The sequence below is a fragment of the Perca fluviatilis genome, chromosome 1 (genome assembly GCF_010015445.1).
Source record: "Perca fluviatilis chromosome 1, GENO_Pfluv_1.0, whole genome shotgun sequence".
In the NCBI taxonomy this organism is placed as follows: domain Eukaryota; kingdom Metazoa; phylum Chordata; class Actinopteri; order Perciformes; family Percidae; genus Perca; species Perca fluviatilis.
In genome coordinates, this window is record NC_053112.1 from 37,554,618 (window position 1) to 37,567,184 (window position 12,567).

General features: G+C 41.8%; 1 protein-coding gene across 4 annotated transcripts in view; it reads right to left on the minus strand.

Moving 5' to 3' along the window:
• Positions 1 to 12,567, minus strand: part of rptor (regulatory associated protein of MTOR, complex 1) — a 239,582-nt gene that overhangs the window by 146,982 nt on the left and 80,033 nt on the right. For all 4 annotated transcript variants that reach the window (XM_039816705.1, XM_039816691.1, XM_039816698.1 and 1 more), the window contains exon 5: positions 7,205 to 7,363. In XM_039816705.1, coding sequence (XP_039672639.1) covers positions 7,205 to 7,363 — 159 coding nt within the window. The remainder of the gene's footprint in view (positions 1 to 7,204; positions 7,364 to 12,567) is intronic.

Here is a 12,567-nt window from a genome sequence, read left to right on the forward strand (position 1 = left end):
TCAATTTTATAGATTTGTGTTTAATAATTCACCAGTCATCTGTTTGATGAAGAGTTGGGCAGAGCATAGGGGGAGATAAACAGTTGAAAAGAGAAAATGATAATGAGGGAGAGTGAGAGAAACAGAAATGAGGATGATGGGAACACAGAAAGAGGCGATGAGTAATAAATCTAATAACCATGGTGCTATAAAAGGTGTTATACCCTATACTTAATGGAAAATTTGATTCAACACCACTTCACCCCAATCATCTCACGTTTGAGCAGCCAGTGACACAGCAGCTTAATTTTATGGGAAAAGGAATAAGTATAAGTGGTAAAATGTGGAGGAAATGGGGGGGGGGGGGGGTGGGGGGGGAGGCATAAGGCCCGAGGGTGTACTGGGGACGCCGAGGCAACAGCTAAGCCCAGACAGCAGTGGTGCATCATTGTGAGTCGGTGCTTACTTATAGGACGAGGCGATGAACAACTCAAGATTTTATGTCTGGTTTTTCAACTCACTGAGTCTCTACAGCTGAACTCAACCCTAAGATCACGGAATGCAGGTGGACTGGGTGATGTTTAGTTGTGACCACAGGAAGTGGTCGAGGAGCCCAGGACCCTTTTGAGGAACACTCTCATGGTACGTGTCCGCTGGCAAGCCTCAGCCATCATTCATTGTCTATAGCAGGGGTGTCAAACTCAATTTCACTAAGGGCCAAACTCGAAAATAAGAATCACATCAAGGGCCAGACAGGTTTAGTTTATTGACCTCCTTTTATTAAAGAGAAAAAAACTATTCCATGTCTTACATAGCTTTCTCACTTACTGTTTGGGCCCTAAAAAACAAAATAAATAAATAGGCAAAAATATTCCTTAGCCATCATAGGACATAACAAAATTATCTGAACACATGCCAAAAAAAGGAGGAAAATGTGCCAAAAACGTCGGAAAATTTACAAAAACCTCGGAAAAAGGGGTGCCTGTGTAGCTCACCTGGTAAAGCGTGCGCCCCATGTACAGAGGCTCAGTCCTTGCCGCATCGGTAAAAACAACAAAAACATAGAAAAATTGAGAGAGAATAGAGAGAAAGTTTCCAAACGAGCCACCATGTTGGTCTGTTTCGAAATCCGCGAGCAGACAGCCCCATGTGACGTGTTCGTCCAATCAGGTGCAGCCATCACGGTTGTAGGAGGGTGTAGCCAGTTTTCTTAGCTTGTCAGTGGTCAGTGAAGAGAAACCGATAACTGCTAGTGGCTAGCCCATCGAGCGTCCAATGCTGGGAAGCGGGGCGATCCCTGCTGTCAAAAAACGCCACAGTGGACCAAGGGGGTAAGCTTCGTTTCAGAACTCGAACCTCCTATGGCGCCATTTTGACGCTACAAAGAGATCACCTCCCGTTAGCATTCCACTGACTAGCACATTTTGGCGCCACTTTGACAGCGAATAACTTTACATCTGAAGTGTTTAAAGACTATTTGTCCATTGTTTATTTCTAAAGAAACACGACAATGTATAAAAGGCTCCATTACCTTGTATCTCACGTTATGGCTCCGTAGCAGACGGTTTTGTAAAAATAGGCTAACGATTGTGTCATAACCAAGTGACTTACTGTCGCACAGTAGAGGAATTACCGTATAGTACAGGAGAAGCTCGCAGGCAGTTTGGACTTACGTTAGCTGTTTAGGTTTACTAATGTTAACTAGCATGTTAGTGATCAATAATTAGCCTGTGCCTATGTTATCTCCTTACATATACCTACACTCTCTGTCTCTGTAAGATTGGGAATGATTGAGATTTCTCTTGGCACAGCTACCAGAAGACTTACAACTTTCAGACACGTTGCTCACGTCACATTTACGTTGTCTCCGTCAGTTGGAGGCTGCGCAGTAAAGCTAGTGATCACCGGAAAAGTGATTCTAATAGCCTTCACTGGTCTCCGTCCAGAGCAACGGGCTCTGTTGGTCCATTTTATATATGTCAATGCAGTGGACCCGTGCCATTACTCTAGCTGCATTTCACCTGCAAGAACCTCAGTCCAATTTCAGTGCCAAACAAATCATCCCTACTTTGGTGACAAAAACCATGCCTCTGTGGTGTTTTCGATCTCCCTCCCACCTCTGCACGTCTCTTTACGACCACCTTTTTAAATCATCGCAGTCACCAGGGGTGTAGCGCTATTTATTTTAGTGCCGGGGCGCACCTGTGGCGCGTGCACGCACACGGTTAAGTTGTGGCTCATTCCGAAGGTTATGTAACTCACTGTTCCTACGGTGGCAAGTTTACATACATTAGTCAAATATTACTATAAAATGAAAGAATGTTTTGCTGCCTTGTTGTTATCTTTATTAGTTAACAGTGAACTTTAGACTAAGAAACTACCAGCAACTTTTAAGGTGGAATGTTTTCTTGCATGTTACTCGATGCCAGTGATGCCAACTCTTTTCCGATGAAAGTCGCTAGCACCAGCTCCAAAAGTCGCTAAAAGTCGCTATTTACGCTCATTTGCATATTTGTGACGTCATTACGCAATCATTTGTATAAAGCTTAGTTGTTGTTTCAGTAAGGTAGATAGAAAGAAATAGAACTCTTTAGCCAAATAATCACAAATTCAATACAGGAATTTATTTTACCTTATAATTATTACTTAGGTAACCTATCTTTGAAGTAAAGAAAAAAGAAATTCTACAAAGGAAGGGAAAAAGATTGATGAAGAATTCTCAAAGAAGGCTGGCTTGCCCAGAGCCAGGCCAGCTCAGCGGAGTCTTTCTCCCGTCTCTCCTACCTACACCGACCCCCGCACCCTGTCCCCCCCACCCTTATACCTGTGCTGCTTGCACATGAGGAGAGAGGAGAGAGGCTGCTCCTCTGCTCCTCAGTCACAGAACAGAAGACTGTTTTGGCGGCTACAGGAGAAAAATACCTTGCATGCTCGCTGGAAATCTGACCAGATTTGTCGCTAGTCGCTTTTTGGGAAAAAAAAAGTCACTAAGGGGGTCTCAAAAGTCGCTAAATCTAGCGACAAAGTCGCTAAGTTGGCAACACTGCTCGATGCATAAGTTGACGTCGCGAATCCATCAACACAACTTTGACCATTCCATTCATTTGTATCGTCTCTCTTGCATGACACGTGCTTTAGTGATTGTTGGATCTTCAAGCACTTGAAAGGAAATATGAATTTCAACCACATTACCCCTACTTTCCACCGGGCGCATCTGCGCTGCGTTCTGGAGGCGCCATGAACCCCTGCGAGCAATCGTTGCCATTCAAGTAAGTGCTTTAGGCCGCTTGCACACCGTGTCAGTTGCGTGGCGGCTGTGTGGCGTTTTCTCTATCTTTGCACACCAGAAACGTGTCTGGTACGGTGCTGCTGCTGCTGCTGCTAGCCTTGTATGGACACATGGATTCCCATTGATAAACGGCACTCAAGCAGTATATACTTCACATAAATATATACTGATTTGATTACAACGTCCCAACGTCCCAGCTCCGGCAGCGATATACAGAGCTTCTATTTTTGCCGGATGCCGGAGAGCTCTGCAGCAATTCAGCACACGGCAGATAGTGCAGGACAGGAAGTCGAGCGCAGAAGCGTGCGTGAAGTGCCTCTCCACTCCACCAAAGATACGCACCAGATCTATTTTGGCAGGCCGTTTAAACAGCCAGGCAGGAAGGGAAACAGTGAGATCCAGTCAATATAAAAAATTCAAATAATAATCCTTTTACATTTACTAGCGATTTAGTTTTTGATTAAAGAGAAGTCCCTTCCCGACACTGCAGCAGCAGCTGTGACAGCACACCTACAGGTCTTATAGTTACAGATGCAGGACCAGTTCCCTGGCCTCAGCAAACAGCACAGCAGGACACAGAAGCCCTTTGACAACCATCCCCAGGATGTATTGCAATCCAGCTCTTTGAAACAGATTTTTACAGGGCGGCTTTTGAGTTTTGGTTGCATGTGACCCAGAGCTCTCCAACAAGGCAATTATGTTTCTGATGCCGTTTGCCACAACATATCCCTGTCAAGCGGGATTTTCTGTGCTTGTGGCCTTGAAGACCACGTACAGGAACACATTTGGGCCTAAAGCCAGATATCAAAGCTTTTGACAGCATCAGTGCAGCAGCATCACCCATCTCATCAGGGCCCTGATGGCGATCAGGGCCTGTTGCATCACACTATCGGACAGTTTTCGCAAGTTCACAATAGACTAAGCTCACATTGTCATCCAATATAAATGTAGCTGTTGTAATGTCAATGAATCGTGGTTCATCACATATGGATTTTGATGCAATATATTTTCAAACCGTTTGGAATGTTATTTGGGTACAATTAATTTGTAAACCGAAAGTAGCTTATGATCTTTACCAGCAACAGAAAAAAATCTCTCCCTCTCTCTGTGTTGCATCTGTGTGTGTGTGTGTGTGTGTGTGTGTGTGTGTGTGTGTGTGTGTGTGTGTGTGTGTGTGTGTGTGTGTGTGTGTGTGTCTGTGTGTGTCCTCGCCCTCCCTCCCTGTTCCATATTTTTGGAATGATTTTCTCTTAGGTTTTTCCTGCATGGAGGAATTTTTGGATCGCCACATTAAGATTTTGTTTATCAAATTGGATTTCACAGTGTAATATTTCAATATGCACTCATTAAAGTTAATGTGACTGGCAAAACAGTTAAAGTCCTTCTCACATTACACAATAATATAAGTCAAGTTTTAAGAAGTAAAAAGTTTTGGATCAATTTTTACTTCTTCCAACCATATGTCAAATTAAGAGTCAATGTAGATTTACATATTGCAATAATATCATAATCCTTCCGTGACGAACGTGCGTCACTTTGTAACACGCGTTATAATGCTCCTAGCTGCTAGCGTGGCACGCCCTCATACTCTGCTTCTGACTGGCTAGTAGTCCTTACCTAGGTACTGTCAGGGCACGCCCTCATACTCTGCTTCTGACTGGCTAGTAGTCCTTACCTAGGTACTGTCAGGGCACGCCCTCATACTCCGCTTCTGACTGGCTATTAGTCCTTACCTAGGTACTGTCAGGGCACGCCCTCATACTCCACTTCTGACTGGCTAGTAGTCCTTACCTAGGTACTGAGCATGTGCGACTCCCAACAAAGATGGAACAGAAGTGAGATGCTTCACTCTGTAGCTAAAACAGAGAGCTCAACACACAGGGTAAAAAGAGGAGCTTTTTGAAAATTGAACCATGTAAACCTATTCTGATATAACCTCTAAATACAATTATGAACTAAAAATTAGCATAATATGAGCACTTTAAGTCAAACCAGACCAAAACAGCAAGATTTGCCCCATAATATGTTTCCATAGTTTGACAGCTGCCCCTATTAACTCTGTTTAATTGAAGTAATTACATTCATGACATGAGCTCCTTTTTTTTAAAAATCGTCATGCGATGACTTTGACTACTTGGACAGGGCATCCACACTCCTCCCAATGTGAGCTCCATACTTTATGAACTGGACTGCAGCAGAGTCTGTTCACAGTTCAATAAATGCAACTGCCATGTCACAACAGGTGTTTATTCATGTGATTATGCTCTCTGGAGCTTTGCTACATCGCTTTAATAAGAGTATAGTGTTTACTTAGATTAGGTTCTTAATCACATTATAATTGCATTTGTGATGCCCATGTAAACACAGCCTGTGACATCTCTGTAACAGATGGTTACTTCTTCCGACTCCTTTTTGAACATGGAAATCCTAATTTGAATCATTTACAAACATTCTGAAAGACAATGTTTGCTGAGTATTTGTTTTGTTGGTTTTCTTGCTGGTAGTGAAATGTACATGTTCCTATTTTATCTTTTATTTTTATCATGTTCAAAATGAACTTAATCTATATATATATATATATATATATATATATTCCTTGGAACCTATATGCAGTAAAGGTCTAGAAGTGGCTACTGTATGAGTAGTCTCCCTTTGCCAGACCTTCCACCACGGCACTGCGGAGGAGGGTCTGGCTAGTCCACACAGCATACCGGGATGAGAGAAAACCGTGCTCTGGTTTATTGGCATTTCTTTAAACCTGCTGCAAACGCCGCCTTTAATGGCCAACCTAGTCTGGACCACTGTCCAACCGGAGACCTCCGTCCCCGAGTCAACGCGCACCCCGTGGCTTTGTACTACGGCTGACGGTGATGCTGTGTGGGTGCCTCCACGGCAGTCCTCCGCGCGCCTCAGCGTACCCAACTCTCGTGGTACAGATAAGTCCGTTAATTTTTAGTAAAAGCAGGTTTCGCTTATCCCATGCAAATGCGCCGCAGAAAACTCAGATGTAAATCACACGAGGTTCCATGATGATACTATTCCTGTGCGAATAGCGATTTAGTCGTTCAACAGAAAACTCCGATTGGACAGATAGTCTATCTAGCTGTCTGGATTTACCCTGCAGAGATCTGAGGAGCAGTTAACCATAGTCCTCACAAATCCACGAATGGTTAGAATGACAACACAAAGAGAGTGGAAGGTAACGGACATTGGGCCGGAAAGAGGGACATCCGGCGAAATTTCCGGCAGCAACGGAGCAATCCCGGAAGTGGAACGTCGTGGATATAGACTGCTGTATAGGGTTGGGTACCAAAATGCGGTGCCAATAGGCAATACGCTTACACCGTTTCCGATGTAAGAGAGACCGAATAAGAACATTTCGGTGTCTGACTTTTTTTTTTTCAAAAGCATCGCTGCACGGGACGCTACGTTAGCGTTAGCCAGCTGGATTAAAGAGCTTACGTTAAGCGGTGTAAAGTGTGACTGTATTTCCCTGGAGAGGGACCTAACAGTCTGACTGCAGCTGTCGTCTGAAAAACAACACAGACTGTGCGTTCACTTGAAACTCGCCAACCTTATGGTGCATTCAAAGTTATTGTAAAATACCCTTTTCCCATCTGTGCTTCTTTTTGTCATTTACCAGCAATTTACTGGTGAAATAAGTTGTTGTTATTACATTATTAACCAATCATTTCATTTTGACCATATGGCCTTAGCAATAAACAAGCCGTTCTTTAATGTCGCCAACTGTTGTATTGTGCTCCTTTTTTAATATTTTATATTACATACATTATAAATATATTATGTATATTTCGGTTCAGGCACCGTTTTAAAAGTATAATTTTAGCACCGGTATCGGAAAAAACCCAAACGATACCCAACCCTACTACTGTATGAATAATGTGAGAGCACATTTCTTGTTTGTGTGTGTGGTACCTTATTAAAGACCCAGATCTCTCCGTTGACCGTGGGCCGGGGCACCCCGTGGCCGTTGTAGTGGAAGAGGACTCGCTCCTCTTTGGCGTTGCGTCGCAGCGACGTGCACAGCTTCTTCACCTCGTCCACCGTAGGGTCCAGACTCTGTTTGTAACGCGCCTGGGAAAACAGGAAGCAAAGAGAGGAAGAGGTCAGCACGATCCTTGTATATCTAAAATAACATTTTACTGACTCTGACAGAAGCAGGAACTACGTTTTATATACCTGTACAGTCTATGGGTATGGCTTTCCATGATACCATTTGGCCATTTTGCTCAGGTAATCAAGGCGCCTTGAAAACATGTTTCGCAGATAGGGTTAAACAAAAAACAAACGCACACAAAATCACACAACACAATGACACATTCTCATCCCTCATCATGCCTAAAAACCCTTAGAGGTGCTTCGAGAAGAGTAGACCACGTGTTACATTCCTATTAATCATTTTCAAATTACGCAATGTTGTATATGCTGGTATTTGTGGGGTTTAAATACACGCAACATATAGCAAACACTGCCATGGGGAAAGAGTGTAGGAATACAAAGAGACGTACATCTATGAGACACTAGGCTGCATGGCCATGGGGGGGGGGATGATGCGATCTTTTCTTTACATATTACATACATATATGAGAGGAACTGGGGAAACAGAGTCAGTGTGATGTAACAGGGTCTTACATAAACACACATACTGCTGCCCATTTCAATTGCAGACATTTCTATGGTCAACTAGAAAACAGGCAGAAGAACCAACTTTCTTTGATGACAATGCAACACACTCTAATGTCATTTCTTTTGGGAAATTCAAGGAAATAAACAAACAAAAAGAAAAGCCTCATACAGCAGCACTGTAGTGGATTTAAAAAATGCAGAACAGACAAGGACACAAAATATGAACAACTTTCCTCTCGCAAAAATAAAATAACTCCAGTTCCACTCTTCAAACTCTACAGTTTCAAGTTCACATTAACTCCAGCAGTGGTGTACTGCCTATTTGGTGTTTTCCCACGGTACCACTTATGCAGGGGTTGTTTCTGCAAAAAGCCCCAAAGGGAAATCACCAGCACCAAAATGGTAAGAACGGAGAATAAAAATAGCAATTCAAATCCTCTCTAAATGTGTTTAAGAGTGATTTATCAAACAATCGTTAAACAAGCAGAACATGAACTTGAATAGGAGAGTCTGGCTGTACCGGTCTCTAACGGTTTTTGTTGTTGTTTTTTTTTACTAGTTTTGTTGATTGGGGTTTTATTAACTCAAGCATAATATTCATTTTTGTTTATTAAAGTGAAGGTTCGGTGTAATTTCACCCTAGGGTGCTTTGCACCATGACCTCGAGCCAAACACCCCCCCAGAAGCTTTTTTCACCTGGGTCGAACATTGGGAGAGTTAGCGTGATCAGCTGAATAGCTTAGTGCAGGCGCTAATGGATCCAAGAGTGTATCTTGTACATTACCCCACTAATAATGCCCAAAATGATACCAAACTTCTACACTAGTACAAATAGTTTATGTACTCCTAAAACGCTGGATTGGAAAGTTTGTAAGTACACCAGGAGTTTATTTAAATAACACTTGCTTGCTGGCTTCTGCTCTTGCTGCGACCGGCAGTAAGGCGAGTGCTTAGGGACGTCTACAAATTAAAACACCGAAAAGAGATACAACAAACATATTTATTAATTTAATGATTAAATAAGGTAAAACTCTCCAAACTATGTTTGTTGTATCTCTTTCCGGTGTTGTAATTTGTAGACTGTCCCTAAGCAATCGTCTTACTGCCGGTAGCAGCAGCAGCAGCAGAGAGCAGAAGCCAACAGGCAAGTGTTATTTAAATAAACCTAGAGTGAAATTACTCCGAACCATCACTTTAAATTCTCAGAAAAACAGGTAAATGCATTGATTTTTGTCTAATAAGGTAACACAGACTCATTGCCTTTAGTGTAGGCGGACCGGTAATGCTTACTTCTGCGCAGCCCACTCAAACAAAGACGCTGGGATTTGAGGGGCTGATAGCTTTTAAAGAATAGTTGGTCTTAATTTGGAGAAACACAAATGCAAGTGTAATTTGTGGGTAAACAAGGACATTTTTACACTTCTGAGTGTGAACTTTAAACAAGCTGTTGATAGTAGGATGGGTATACAATATGACATAGTGTAGTAGGAGTTTTGCAAACCTCCTGTATAATGCTGTTTTACAAATGAGGCAGAGCAGGGCTTTTTGAGTGCATATTTGACTCTACACATAAACACAAAAACACAACGCTGACTTTGAGGTGGTGCTACTGTTGCTTTACTGCTGTCAACTTGTTTTCTCTGCCGCCTGCTGCTTACTTTAGATCATCCTTCACCAGTCTCAGTTATTTTATGAGGAGACTGATCTCATGCAGTGGTGTACGTATGACACGCCAACTCGTATGCCATTATTGGCGTGTTATCTGTACGCATTCTCGCTTTTTAGCGTGTATTTCAACACCGTTTGGCCTCCATTGACTAACATTACCTTGTGATTGCGTGTGAATGTATGCCGTAGCGAGTAGCATGAAAGGCCGAAAATCCACGTAGGGAGGTTGGTAGGGAGGTTGGTCGGGGTGGAGGATGGGTCAGACACAGGACTTTCACCCAGGAGACCGGGTCCTGCGTGTCAACCGTCGCTTTGTTCTTTTCCGAAACCCAACCCCGTTCCTCTTTTCCTAAACGCGATAACACGCCAAGTGGCGATAACACGCCAAGTGGCGTGTATGTTTACGTCCGCTGTATACGGTGTAGACATACACGCGGACAGCTCAAAATGCGTACAGATAACACACCACGTGGCTTAAGAAAGTTGCCGTGAATATTTACACGAAGTCATGATATGTTGTTATGAGAGTGAAGTCAGCGTGATACTCGGGCCGGTGTGTGTGTGTGTGTGTGTGTGTGTGTGTGTGTGTGTGTGTGTGTTTGTGTGTGTGTATGTGTGTGAAAAAGTTGATCGAGAAACTGTAAAGAAGTAGCTTACAGTATTGCTAAGAAGTAATAGTAGGAGACGGAGGACAAGTGCATTGTTTGTGCTCCTTCACTTCATTAAATAGTGTGTGTGTGTGTGTGTGTGTGTGTGTGTGTGTGTGTGTGTGTGTGTGTGTGTGTGTGTGTGTGTGTGTGTGAGTGAGTGAGAGAGAGAGAAAGGGAGGTGTCAACTAGTTATGCAACAGAAAAGTGCCCGGTTAGACCAGTCTGAATCATTATCACACTCACCAAGGCCCTTCTGTTACATAACTAACATGCCTTTTACCAAACAGCCTGCCTCCTGTCCAATGGCTTTGAATCACACAAGCCAGATTTTAAACACGACATCTCACAAAATTTCCAACTAGTTTAACTAACGAAAAACGACGAGAGTGTTAGACATGGGCCGGTATAAGATTCTGACGGTATGATAACCTTGAGGAAAAATATCACGGTTTCATGGTATTGCAATTACAGCTTTAAAATTTTTTTTTTTTTTTTAAATGTCTGTGTAAAAAAAAAAAAAAACTGGCAGGGAGAGGGATTACTAAACTGCACTTTCTGTCCTAGATCACTCATAAAAAATAGCTCATGACTAGGCCTGCCGCAATATGTGTTTGGTTTTTATTCCAGTGCATTTTTTGTTAACAGAGACTGAGCGTCCATTTTATTTATTGATTTTGGTTGTTTTGTTCATTTATAGTGGATATTTAAAATGTATTGCAGTTCCAGTGTTAAATATTCTTTAGACATAAAAGTTTATTGATCTTTGAAAAGGTGTACCTGCTTTATTATGCCATTATCATTATAGAAGATGAAAATGGTCTCAGAACGGAAATATTATCGTCCAGCAAAATGTGTTATCGTGACAGGCCTACCATGACAGAAAAGCTTAGTGGTTTTGAAACCGGGACTTTTTCAAACCCTGGTATACCTTGAAACCGGTAACCGGCCCATGTCTAGATGGGGTGGGGGAAAAAAATCGATACAGCATAGTATCGCGATATTTTCCGTGGCAATACTGTATCGATACACAGACACCAAGTATTGATCTATTATTATGTGTTGGTCAGTTTGTCTGCTTGACACATTTGCAGCAAAACAATTGAAGTGAGATGAACAAACAGAAAAATCTATCTTTTTAGATAAAACAGATGTTGACCAAGTTTCCTTCTGGGGACATAATTTGAAATTGGAAAAAATTTGAAGTAGGAAAAAAGGTAATAAATTGCAATATATCACTGAATATTGCAATATGTTTAAAACTGCAATAATATGGTATCGTGACAAAACTTTTACAAGAACAAAAATATTCCTCTTTATTTATCTCAAATGCAGGAAGTAGAAGACTTTTGTTTAAAAAAAAAGGCTCATATAACAGACAGGTATTTATTCTTAATCCCCCCGTTTTAAACTTTAGTATATTTGACCTTTTCCTGTTTTCTGATTGGCTCCCATTTACAATCGCTAATAATGCTGCTTACTTCTAATACAAACCAAACATTTCCAAGTTTACACATCATTGTCTTGATGAATTCAGTATAATGTGCATTTATGCAGTGAGTTCATCAGTACAACAAAGTCATGACTCTGCTGCTTAACAAGGATTTAAAAAAATAGAAATAGCAATTCCACACCCAGAATGTTTATAAAAAACTATAAATCAATGTTCTTTCTTCCCAACTTAAAAAAAAAAAAAAAAAAAAGATATCAACAGTTGTCCTGTGTAGGCTGTATTTATGATCTATAGCAGGGATCTTAAACGTTTTTTAGGCTAAGGACCCCTTAACTGAAAGAGAGAAAGAGTAGGGACCTCCTAAATATATTGTATAAAAACATAAATAAATTAAGTTGCATATTAAACTGGGCGAGATGGATAAAAATGAATGGATATATATTTATGTTTTAATGTTAAACATGCATGTGGCACAGTCAATCCTTCAAGGAACACGCCATTGTTTGTTGAAATAGGGTTATTAACTGTCTCCTCTATATTTATATAGGTGGGAAAATGCATTTTTGTCTCAGTGCATGCATTGTCTTAGGCCGCCGCCGCCGCTAGCTTAGCTTAGCATAGTAAATGGAATCCTTTGTTGCCGGTTAGCATGTCGTGAGTAAAAGTGAGCCAACAACAACAAAACACAACCTAATTACTTCTTGTGGCCTGCGTATTCACATCGAGTACAAATACCAATGCAGATTAAGACTAGACGATTTCCTAGGTAGATATTGACTTGGGACTATATTGGGTGGAAGTACAGCCGAAGCACTGCTACTTGGGCGCAGAGATATCACGCAGCACCTGATTCGCGGCATGAAATGAACACTTGCTCATTGCTC